The following is a 13,117-nucleotide window of genomic DNA, read 5'->3' as shown; positions in this document are numbered from 1 at the left end:
ATGGTCTGTTTTCAAGGACGAGGTTCATTAGCTTGCATGCTTAGACTTGTTTTGAAATGTTAAACATTGTAAGACTTGCTACAGACAGCACTAGAAGAATTCACTTGGTGCAGAAGAGTTGACTAAACTTACAGGTCATTAATATTTTTAAAATAGATTTTAATTCCGTTTGTAATGGGTACTTTTGAGGAAGGTGCTGACAGGCATCAGGCCTGACCCGCTGACTTATCCTAAACTGAAAAACGTGTTACAGTCTCATGGCCTCTGTGGAAAACTAGCTGTTATCAGAAACCTGGAAGAATAAATGTTTTGGTCAAGGTCATTTTAAAAGATAATTTCTTGCATTGTTTTTAGCCGGGGTCCTGAATGTCGTTTGTCGGTTTTTTATCCCCCAGGCTTTTCTTTTTTTCAATTTCTTGTTTGTTTTTGAAGGTGAAGCTTAAAATCATATGTTTGAACTTTGATAAAATTATTGCATTCTAGAAGATTTTTTCATTGGTCAGAAGTACAATCTTTGGAACAAGGATAAATTCTACCAGGTTACCCTAACTTGGTTTCTTGTCACAGAAAAGCTTTCAGGCTGGTGTTCTTGTTTAGACTTGTTACTATCTCAGCTATGTATCAAAGGTTTCATTTAAGAATGAGGTGATGAGACTGGGAAAGTTCTGTTTTGAAATTTTCAGAAACAGAGCTCTTTGAAGTGCTTCCAGGTATGCGAGTTTACATTCAGTATGTGTATTTTTAAGGTGACATAGTCATGTTTAATACTCTTTTTCACCTACTAAGAACTAGTGGAACTAAGGAAAGTTGATCCCAAAGTGTGGATTGTTTCCTGTTTTGGAATCATTGTAGATATTAAGACTCAAAACGGGGTAACTGGTATTGAAAAAAACCAGATGGAATTCTGGCAGTGTTTTTGAACCAAAAAGTTCTTGACTTTTTACATGTTTGGAGAGACTGGGTTGTAGACAGATAAGACCACTCAGGTGAATGATTTTGATCATGCACCAGTATTGGTGAAAGGTTGTTGAGCACAGCCCCCAGATATGTTGACATTTATTTATGAATTATATGCAGGTGCTACTGTACTGGTATACACATTATCAAGCATACACAATATAGTTTGTGTACAGACTACATTGTGTATGCTTGATAATGTGTATACCAGTACAGTAGCACCTGCATATAATTGTTCATATGTTTTTTGTCTGTTTAGAAGGGAGCTACATTGGTCCCCTAGTCCAACTGCCTGACCAATTCTGGGCAACCAGAAGTTAAATCATGTAATCATGTTATTAAGAACATTATTCAAATGCCTTTATACACTAGTAGACTCTGGGCATCAACCACGTCTCTTGGATGCCTCTTCCAGAGTTTGAAAAGGAAAAAGAAAGAATGAGGTAATACCAAAACGAACACATTTTAAAATTTTTACTTTATTTTATTTTTTAGTGGTATAAAAAAATCCTTTCTTGCTCCCCATTGGATTCTGTTAAATACATCCCACTGTGGAGACCTCTGCTCCAAACATTTTCCTTAAATCAGAAGTTTTAGGTCTACTGTAGATAATTCCTTGACACTTAAGGACCAGCTTAACTGTTTTCATTGACAGGATGGAAAAGGTTGTCAAACATTTTCATTCCAGTAGTTTAAGTAGTTGAATGCTTGAAATTAGAAACATCAGCAAGTTATAGAACCTTTCTGAAATGGTATAATGAGATAATTGCTGTTTGATAGGTTGGCTTGGGAACTGAAGATGAGGTTTCGTAAGGCAAATGTGCAGTCCTGTGTGTCATCATCTTTTCTGCTTGCACCTTTATTTTAATGGAGCTTGTGATGGACTAGTGATGTTGTTTTAAGGGCTGTTAAGCTTAATGAACAAATAGAAGCCTGTTTATTTAGTTGATGAAAGAATGGAAGGAACATTATAGTTGGCCCTTTGAAAGTGTTACTCCTTTGACAGTTGTGGCTTCAATTTTAGATCGGTTTTGTTATCTTTTGAATTCTGGAAATTCACCCATAGGGCTCTAAGTATTAAGAGACGAGGTAATGTAGCTGAGGAAGAAGGCGTCATAGATGAGTGGAGTTCCCTGCCTAACTCTTGACAAGGGAGTTGTGTACAGCAAGAATAGTCTGCTGATGTAGTTGTACATATAAATATCATTCAGCATTTCCTTTCTTTAGTGTTAACAAACTTGTGACAATGACAGGAATAAGTACTGGCCTTGAATATTTAATGAAATCTCCTGTAGGTTGTTGGGACTATCTGCTATGTCAAAACCAGTTTTGTGAGCCCTTTCAAGCTAAGAGTAGCTTGTCCTATCTGCTCATTCAGAGGAGAATTCTTGATAACCTGTATGCGTCTCCACTTACGATTTACATTTACTCTTGTTTTTCTTCTTTTTTTTGGTTTCTTTTTTTCTAATGATCTGATACTGAGTCTGAGCACCTAAATGAACTATAATAAGCTCTTGAGAGAGCATGCATGTCAGAATCCTAAATTGTCAAATAGTTGGTATTAATTTTAAGTGCTGTGTAAGTTGATGTTCAGACAGCTCTCACAGCTCTGTCAAATGTGCTCTTCAGTCTCTAGCTGTTGTCATATTAGAGTTGAAGTCAATGTGTGCTTTAAATCTAAGCATACAATAGGCTAAAACAGGGCTTCTGTTGGGGAAGTGGTCTCTGTAACCTGGAATTTTGCCACACTATAAAGGGAGTTACTTGTGACACAGTGCATGGAGTTCATAAGATATATTAATAAATACATTAAAATTGTCTACAGTTATTTCTGTAGTGTTTTCTTACTTATGAGGGCTGTTAAAAAGAAATGCTTTCACTATGCTTTCAAGTTTATGTTTTCATCTCAGAACTGTAAGCAGAATAATTTACAGAATTATTGTGTGTGGCTTTTTCTTAATAGAATTGGATGCAACCTCTGGAGGCTTTTTATCTAGAATTTGATTGCAGAATGGGACAGTAGATGTCTTGATATAAGTGGTTGTGTTGGCTGTGTATTGTGAACGATATTATACAGATAGCATCAGTGCAAGTTAGATATCCTACTCCTTCTACTGTTTTTTTCCCTAGTAGTTTAACCCCAAAATGCTGATCTCTTATTTAGGCCCTTTAGACGCTTGTCTGAGAAGGGGATTTCTTTTTATTTGTCAGCAACAGTTGTGCCGTTGCTTCTCTTAGAAAGATGAACTTGTTGTTACATAAGGAAAAAATGTTGCATTGATGAATTTATCCGATGAAATCCAAAATTGTCATGTGGTTATTTAGTAGGATTTACAGGGTTTCAGTGTCTCCTGTATTATAAAATAGATGACCCCTGAAAGCGGTGTCATAATTACATGCATGATGGGAAAATGCATTCTCAGTTATGACTTTTCGGTGTCCAGTTAGTTGCATGTAAGAGAAAATCAAAGATGTATAGAATATGCCTTTGCTTTTTGGCAGCATTTTTGAGAAGTAGGTTAACTGAAAACTTTCATTTAGGAGAGGTAGTGATTGACAATTCTGCACTTTGTTTTTCTGAATTATTTCACAATAGCCATGAAACACACGATTGGAAGCTGTGTCTGCTCTGTTGGGTGGATCTTCTGTTGATTCTAACCTTTCCAAATACTTTCAAAATTAAATTAAAGGAGTTATGATTTTATAATTAACATCACTTTTAGAAATTCATTTGTCACCTCCTTTTGTCAGTTACCATTCTGTTACTGACAAAATGGCCTTTTGTGGTCTATTGATACAAATTTTTCTGTTCCTTATGTGCACATGCTTGCTTTTCTCAGTATAACCTTTCTGTTTTATTAGTTGGTAATTTTTCAAAGCTTCAGCATTTAAAGCAAAGCACAGACCATATAGTGACAAAATAAAGTACACAGTGTCACCAGACTTTCGTTCTGTTCTGTTTTGTTGTTTTCTCCCAGCCTTATCTTTGTCACTTAGATCATAAGCTCATCTGAACAGTGTTTTTGATTTTTGTCTCATGCCTACAGCCTAATGAAGCGTTAAAGCATTTGCCATATAAAACTAAACAGAACATTGGTGTTTGTCAAAGAAATGGCTTCTTTATCCTCAGTGGGATGGATTTTTGATGTCTAGAGTAATACATGCTTAGGGGATGAAAATATTAGGCTTTAACAATTATCCACAGTCATGCAGGTTCTTAGATTGAAGTTACATTAAGAAACCCAAACTCATACATAAGACCATGTTGCATATGTGCTGTCAGGTCATGTGTTTGCTTTTCAGACTTAGTAGTTTTCTACTGTATTTGCCGACCTACTTGTAAAATCAACAATACACACAGTTTGTCATGAACCTGCAGTCAAACCAGAGAATCTGGTTTAAGGAAACTAATTTTTTTCATTATTTTATATTCTGTCGAATGACTGTACCTTTTTCCAGTTGGTGAATGTCAGTTTGATTTGCATTTTAATCAAATGTTGTAGAATGCTTGTGTTAGGGTAAGTGAATTGGTAATTTCCCATATCTAAGCTTGCTGAGAGAATTTGATGCAGGGTTCGTATACCCTAATAGATTTTTTCATAAAAATTGTGTTATACACGTCTAAGTGTTCTGACATGGGTTACGGTGCTAATACTTGGTAAGTGAGCAAGTTGCTGTATTAGATCAGGTAGAATTAAGTTAAACAGTAACAATTAGGGATTATTTCATCATGGGTTTGGCTGTGGTGATTTATGTTGTAGTTTTTTTAATTGTTTGCATAGGTATTTTGTCCAGATGTTGATACAGAGCTTGTATTTCATAATGGAAAGTCCAGAGGGATTCTTAATGTACAACTGACAATGAAGCACCTGTGAGTTTTTAGGTAGTTTGAATTTAGGTGGCTTTGTGGATGGAGCTGTCTTGCTACCTTGCTGTTTTACTAAATAGTGCAGTTAATTTCTGGTAATGCAAACCAGATTTGCTTTCATGTTATAATCTCACACCAGTAAAAAAGAGGCATGTTTAATTCTAGAAAGACGTTGTTGTGAAGCATAAAAACTTCTGAGTAAGAACTGTGGAACATGTTCTTGTCAAGTGATACTCAAGGTAGCTGACTGATGGAAGGAGATAAAGTTTAGCTGTGAGAACAAGAAGTTCGCTTTCTTTTCAGTATTGTTAACTAGTGTACTGGAGAGTTTGTTTACACATTAGTAATAATAGTGCTATATTGTTTTTAAGGTTGCATTTCGTATTTTTCTTTTCACCATTTTTCTTATCCTGTAAGCATCCACTGCCACAGTTCCTTTTGTAACTGAGTGGCAGCTTCTGTTTTACCTGACCTTACATTCCTCCTGAGAGACAAAAGTACCATATCAAAAAGCTAGGTTTTCTTTGCAGCAGATTTAAAAATGCTAGATATGCTTCTTATCTATTTTGGGAAGCTTTTTTTAATGTTAAATTGCAATTACGACTTGCTTACTCACTTCTTTCTTCCTTAACAACTGAAGGTGTTTACTTCTTCCTCTAAATAAATTTTTTACTTCTTTTTAAACAAGTCTTTATTTGTTAGGTCCTTTGCTATGTTTCTGGAATCCAGTTTCTCCCAAAGCTATGGCTCTACCATTAATATTTCAGCAAGTGGATTTTAAGCATTTTGAAGAAGAAGGATTAATATATTGGTTTGTTTGAGACAGTGGGCATAATTTGTTAGTTGAGCTTAACTACATAGCTTCATAATGTTAGTAGCTCCATGCTGAAGTGAGAAGAATAAAAGACTTGGAATTGTAATGAAGCTTATATGGAGTTTTTTTTAACAGAAAAAAAAATAAAGATTTAGGAAAAATTCTAATTAATAGAATCAGAAATTCTATTAATTAGAAAAATTCTAATTAATAGAATCTAAATGCCTATTTCTATACAGGGTATGAATTAAATATATAAAACTAACAAGAGGAGAGTATCTAACTAATCTAACTGACTAGCCTTCCCCCCACACCTTTTTTTTTTTTTTTGGTGGTTTTTGGTGGGTTTTTTTTGTTGTTGTTGTTGTTTTGTTTTGGTGTTTGGTTTTGATTTTTTGTTTGCTTTAGTTTTAGTTTTATTTGTTAAAATGAATGTTCAGTGGCTTGCTGTGCTTGGGGCAAGTAGTTAGGTTGATACATATTCCTGTTTACAGAAATATTCCTGTGCCAATATACATTTTCAGTCACTTTAGATATAATAAATTACTTCAGATGTAAAATTACTGTTTCTCCTGCATAAGAAGAGCAGATCTTGACCTCTCCTTCTATCTTTGTTAATCCAGACCATTCACACATCTGTGGAAGGCTTTTAAACAGGGTTAGGGTTTTCCTCATGTCTGAATTCATGCTTTTGAGTTCTGGAGTATGTGGAAATTCATAGTATCAGTGTAATATTTCCTCATTTGACCTCTCACTTGGTAGCGTTTGTGACCTATTTAGTTCGAAGTGGGTCTGCTTTCTAATAAGAAGCTACTTTAACTACAGAAAGATAGCAGTTTGAGTACAAGCAATAATTTTTAACTGCTTAAGTCCTCATCTGTGAGTTGCAAAGCCTAAAAATAAATTGGTATAAATTTTGTTGCTGATGTGTATATAGAATGTTCTTCCAGCTTCGAAGATGTAATTGCAGCTTTCTTGTGAATCAATGTCACAAGAATTCTACACTATAAACACTGTAATTATATTCTGTAAGAATAGTAATATAGAAAGAAAATTGTGTATTACTGAGTTTCTAATTTTGCCAGCGCCTAAAATGCTTCAGGCATGGAAGTGCTTTAAGAATGATCTCCAGGTTTGCAGTAATGATGCAGATTACCAAGACACTGCTTTTTCTCAGTATATCTAAGGCAGTTAGGGTGGTTTTAAGCCAATCAGTGAAAGGCTGTGTAGTTCATTGAGAACAATCAACTAGAATCTGCTAGTAAGAATAATTAGTTATGTATTTAGTGTTAAATAATTTGATGCAAAAGAAGCCACTCAATTGAAAAATCTGGTTCAAATAGTTCTTAGGGTAAAGATTAGTGTGCTTGTTATACTTCATAAATGTTTGACTTTTTTTTTGATCAGTCAGTTCTGTGTGGGTGTGAAATTTAAAGAATAATGCTGTTAGCAGCACACCGAGTCATACTGTGAATTTCCAAAGGCTAAGGCTGCCCATGTGACACTAATTCAGCTTATTGTTAACATGCATGAGGATAACATTTCATTGCTTTGTTTTATACTCTTTAAAATTAACATTCATACTTTAAAATTAGGTTGTTTGCAGCTCTACTTTTTCTGAAAGGAAGCTGAAGGAAGTGATTCCAAATAGGATGCAGTTCTAACCCGGATTACCAAATTCTGGAGTGATGGACACTCGCAAGATTTGTGGGTAGAATGAATGTCTTATATTTATTTTACTGATTCTGCTGGTCCATCAAGTAAGCAAAGAACAGTACTAAACTTCTGTTACCTGCGGTTGTAGTAGTTGTAGCTTTGCCTAGTGGTATCATTGTTATTTTCAGTAAAATGAGTGGTTACTCCGTACCCTCTTGGTTCCCTTTCAGTGTGCTTTTTTTGGTACAATGTTTGATGCTCCAAATCTGAATGACAACTGAAATTGAAAAAGTTAGGTATGAAGATGAGGAGTTTTGTTTGACAAAACAAAAAGTATCTCCTGCTTAATTTAACTTTTGTGTCCCTTAAGTGTTGGAGGATAATGGAAGGGGAAATATCCATCTAAGCTGAAAACTGTTATTGATTCAAAAACAAGAAAATAGAAACAGTTTTGCCGTGTATTTAAGGAGAATGAACATCTTTAAGTAGTAGAGCAAGGAAGGGCACCTTTGCATTAGGTTTTTGTGTTGCAGCTCTCGACTACATTCATGAAATGGAATGAAGGCTTAGTGCCTATGGTAGCTTTGTCTGGTCTTCATTACCCCAAAGCTTTCCTCCCTTCCCAGAAGGAAAGGTGCTAAAGGGCGCACCTCATTACTTGCAAAATCCTTCCAGCTAACTGTAGAGGTGGATTTTCAGCAGATTCTGACAACCTGTTCTAGAAAACAAACTTCTTGATTATCATTGTCTTTAATACAATGGCCTGCCCATTTAGTAGAAACTATGCAAATTGTCTGTACCAAGTATTCTATAGAATATTTAATCCTAATTCATTTGACAGTCCTTGTCATTATAGGAGCCTGTTTGAGGTGTGTCTGTTCATCTTAAGCATTAGTTACCCTTTATCTAAATTGAAACTATTTCTGTATTCTGTAATGACTCCTTACTGTGCAATTAAGTATTTTATTCAAACGTCCTGGATTTGAAAGAGTGAGATTAGGAATGACAGTGTGGCAACAGTTCTCTATGAAATTTTTTAAAATTCCTTTTTAACCTCCTTCAAGGAAAACATGTTGTAGCTGTTTAAGGAGACATAGTTCTTTACAGGTATAGCACAACAAATAAAACATTCCATTCCTTCTAGATATGAGATATAATTATTTATATTTTTTTCCTCCAGCCAAGTGTATTAATCGTAAGCTACAAGGAACTTTCAAAAGCAGCTTCTCAGTTTGGATCTTACAAACAAGCAGAATGGCGGCCTGACAGCACAATGATAGCTGTTTCGGTAAGTAGAATTTTTCCTTCTTACTCTGGTTGAACTATTGCAAACAAAAGTTTGTGTTATCAATTCCTGTGCTTATAAAACCTTGCAGATCGTAAATACATTTAATTGATACTTGTCTTGTGAAAATATATAATGATACCAAGGACTTTTTAGACAACAGAAGCTTGCTTTTGTAGTATTCATTAATTTTTCGCTGTGAGAATGAACTGCAGTTCTTTGTCTTGAAACAGTGGTTAGATGTATTGGCAGGGGGTGATACAACATCTCATTACTTTGGTAATCTGGTAACAAATAATACGGTAATGTAAAGTTATGTGAATGAAAGAAATAGTTGTGGACTTAGGTAACATAATCATGTTTGACTTGATAAGTAGGGTTTAAAGGTGAGTCTTAAGAGATGAAAATGTGGCCTTATTACTGGCTTTTGGTGGTTAAAAATATTGCAAGTCACTGAGAACACAGAAACAAGGGCAGTGGTAAGTGATATATGAACTCTTCTGTTTGGAATCTTAGAGATGAGATCTTGTCTCACATGGAAATAAAGTCTTGTTTCATAGCTGGTGCTGTGTTCACAGTACTGTGGTCTATTTCAGCAGCAGTATTTGAAGTTTGAGGTGCAAGGTGAACACAAGAAAGGTGGGAGTACAGTTTATAAGAGTTGCAATATGAGATAATCCTCTTGGTGTCTTTTGGCCAGGTCTTAACATTATGACCAGATCTTAAATTAGATACTGTTATCTTAGTGGAAAACACCAGATGATTTATGGAGTTAGTGCCTCTAGCAATATCATGATAATCATAAATCAGCTAAGCTTCCCATGGTCTGGTTTTCTTTTGCATAATGCAAGTAAATTGTTGGCCTAAAATATTAAAATGGCCTAGAAGTATCTGATGAAATCAATGAAGTTAAGTATTTCTGTTAGTGCCAGATTATATTCTCAGTGAGTACTAATAATTATCAATAGAGTCGGAAAGATTTCTTTAATTTTTGTTGTGGATCAAAAAGAGTTCTTCAATTTTATATTGCACCAAACACATTTTAATTATACCTTTATGTAGTAGTTCAGAGGAAATTTGAATATTTATATTTAATTACTTTGCATAGTGTGGGTTTTTTTTTTTTTGAGATGTTGTGATCCATTTGCTCAAGAGACCTTGTGGTTCAGCTGGCAGAGAGATTAGCTTTAATTTTTAAAACTTAGTTTCAGTACTGAACTTTAAAGTTTTTCTGCAACTAAATGTACAAATGCTCTTTTTTGCAGATAGTGTCAGAATGTAAATGCCCATAAAGTCTCAGTTTGTGAGCTGAAGTTTTGTGAATTAAAATTCAAAATGATCATCGTTTATAAAATAATGAGTGTAATAAGATTTCTAATATTCTTTGTGTTTCATAGGATGGTATTTCATCCCTGGGTGTGTGTATACAAATGATATAGTAAAGCATGTTTGTTACGGTGGTTTTAACATAAGCTGTTTTGCAGTATAGTTTAAAAAAAAGATATAGTTTAATTTGGAACAGTTATTGAGTCCTACTGAAAGATCACATTTACAGTATTGCTGGTTTTGTTGTAGTGAGACAGGGCAGAAAGTCAGTCTTTGGAGCTTTAATGAAGAAGGTGTTTCTGCAGATGTGTGATACTCTCAACCCCAAGGAGAATTCTGTCCAAGTGAACAGTTTTCTCTTTTTTCTGAACTAACACATTCAAATGAAGGAGCAATGGCAAAGCAAGTTTTTAATGAAAAACCCAGTGATTTTGAACTGAATTAACGTCACTTAATTACTGAAGTCCTGTGCAACACCTGAACATTTCAGTCTGAAAGCTGTTAGGTGATGTTTCTCACCTATTATTACTTGTGCTCATGAGTACTTGCTTGTAGTAATTTTCTGTAATAAATGTTTGTTTTTAAGAAGGTGAGCATAAGGCTTAGTATGTACTTATTAGTGAAGTGGTACATTCTTTTTTTTTTCCTTTTTTTTTTTTTAATGACATCATCATATGGAATGTGGTCTGAATTTTATGTTCACCATACCAGTGATATACCATGTTTTTTGTTTCTGACAGCCCAAATATTCAAAGTGTCTTTATGAAAACAAATCACTTCACAGCATATGCTTTGAGGTAAATATTATTGGTACTGCAGGCAGACTTTGGGCCAGTATATCAATCTTTATAACATACCTCAAATAACTGTAAAGGTATGCAGTTAAACAAGCTTAAGTAATTTTCAAAGTGTCACCATCCCCTAGAAATTCTAACTTCTTTTTCTACTTGTGTCTTCTGTTGTTAAACTGTTGGCACATTTCCTAGACAGATCTAACTTTTTCCCCTTATATTTTGTGGTTTCTTCTTTCATATTGCTGCCTTTGTGATTTTTCCAGTATTACTGGGAAATACTTTTTCTTGTTTAGATTAGTACATACATCCAGATAGCTAATTCTAGTAGTAAATCAAACTTAGGAATTGGGTCAAGATGCTTCATTATGGAGAAGTATAGGAGGCATTTTGGTCCTTCCCGTGTTACAGCCAGTCCTTCAATACAGACTGCTCTTCAGTGTGCATTCCCATAGCTAAGGCAGAGCTTTATTAAACATGGTAGCATACAAGAAATCGTGTTATGAAATCCCTGGCAAGATTCTCAGTGTTTGTACTTCTGGCTGTCAAAGATTAGAATGATCTGGGAATGGACAACAGTGATGGTTACTTATTTAGTAAGTTTCACTCAGATGTTTTTAAAGCAATGAAACCTCTGTAAGTGAATATGATCAATTTGCCAGAAGTCTGTGTTTGAATGCTTCTACACTTCATCCCCCTCTTCATGGAATTTGAGGTTCTATTTAGAAATGAACCTGTAACAATAGCAACTTTGTGCTATGAATAGTGTTCAGTAAGGCCCTTTGTACGTTAATATCAGTATAAAGATACTTCACAGTATTGTTTTACTCTTCTTTCCAGGATAAGGTAACTTAGGGGTTAAATATTTAATGATGTAATGGAACGAACCTGTAAAGATGTTAGAAATAAAGACGGTTCTTTACCACATAATACCTGAACATGATATTACAGCACACAGAAAAGCTTCCATTTCTTGTCACCCTGTCTCAAGCTCACCATTATTGTTCAGATTTTATTCTTGCTTGAAAAAGATACTCGCTTTGAATGAGAATAATAGTGTTTCTTGGAATTCAAAGCCAAAACACAAATTTTCTAAAGTGAAATGTGTGATTGAGGAAAGCCATCACATCTATGAAATGATACACTAAGCTAACAAGAGTGTTGCTTTATTCAAAGAAAAGGAAACCAATCTTGCAAAGAAATGTGAAACCGTTCATTTCAGTCCTTTTTGTCTCCAGTGCTTTGGATACATGCCCAGCCCATATTAAAATAATCAGATGGAAATGCTGTTTAACCAAAATGCATTTACCAGTTTGCCCAGAAAATAAATTCATGCTGTAACTTCTTTGAACACGTAACGTTATTGGTCATCTACTTGTTTCATGCTTATGCAAGCAGCTTCTAGGTATGACTGGAACATCGGGTAACTAAATGATTTGTATTTGTTCCCCGTATATAGTATGAAGTCATTCTTCCAGAATGACAGAACATGGCTTGGGATTGAATTATTACAGGTTTTGTGGTAGCTAAAGATAAGTGATGTGAGGATTTTTGGAAACTGATGACCAACACTGAGAGGCAGTGCCTAAACTCTTTGCATTCAGTAGTGTCCATTTGTGTTTGAACACCTGGAGAGTTTATTCAGGTACTTCACACCTTTTACTTTGTTTTCTATGTTAATTCATGTAGTTGATAGGAATTATTTAGAAATATTCGGGTATTTCTACATATCTGAAATAGTTGTCAGGTTTTACAGGTTTGTATGAGTTAGAGGAAAATTTCTGATGGACTGGCGCATAAACAGGATTGTTTTTCAATCTCCTGCCTAATCTATTCACTTGACTTTAAGGGTGGGTATGGATTTTATCTGGAATTAATATAAACACACAGTATTTTAAATGTCTGAATTAATGTATATTTTAGTTTAATATATGAGACATACATATAAATCACATAAGACTAACATATTTTACTCACGCTGAGACTAGATATTTATCTTATCAGTATTTCTCTTTCAGACTGCAAATGGATACATCTTATTTTTTGAAATCCCATCAGCAAGAGACAAGTATCTTTATGAGCCAATATATCCTAAGTAAGTATTTTAAACTTTGGATCCTCACAGTGTGAAAAAATATGACTAGACAACTTCTAAGCAGTTTTTATGACAAAAGATACTTCATTACAGAGTATGTTTTAACACTTGATGAGTACATGAACCATCATTCCTATGAGTTAGAGTCAGTGTAGGGTAGAGTGTCTTAGAGTCAGTTCAAGTAGATTGCTGTGTGCTGGTGTGATTCCTTAGGTCCTTCTTACAAGCTCTCAAAAGCCTTAATAGCAGGTAAAGTCTAATTTTATAATTTGAGGTAGTCTGTTGTGTTCATGATCTGCAACAAGATTTAATGATGCCTTTTGAA

General features: G+C 34.7%; 1 protein-coding gene across 2 annotated transcripts in view; it reads left to right on the top strand.

The window, feature by feature from the left end:
* The window catches only part of RIC1 (RIC1 homolog, RAB6A GEF complex partner 1), a 46,744-nt gene that overhangs the window by 1,793 nt on the left and 31,834 nt on the right, over positions 1 to 13,117 (top strand). For both annotated transcript variants that reach the window (XM_030968246.1, XM_030968245.1), the window contains exons 2-3: positions 8,476 to 8,583; positions 12,716 to 12,792. In XM_030968246.1, coding sequence (XP_030824106.1) covers positions 8,476 to 8,583; positions 12,716 to 12,792 — 185 coding nt within the window. The remainder of the gene's footprint in view (positions 1 to 8,475; positions 8,584 to 12,715; positions 12,793 to 13,117) is intronic.

Source organism: Camarhynchus parvulus, chromosome Z (assembly GCF_901933205.1).
Source record: "Camarhynchus parvulus chromosome Z, STF_HiC, whole genome shotgun sequence".
In the NCBI taxonomy this organism is placed as follows: Eukaryota; Metazoa; Chordata; class Aves; order Passeriformes; family Thraupidae; genus Camarhynchus; species Camarhynchus parvulus.
The sequence above is the reverse complement of the archived record's forward strand: the minus strand, read 5'-3'. Positions and strand labels throughout refer to the sequence as shown.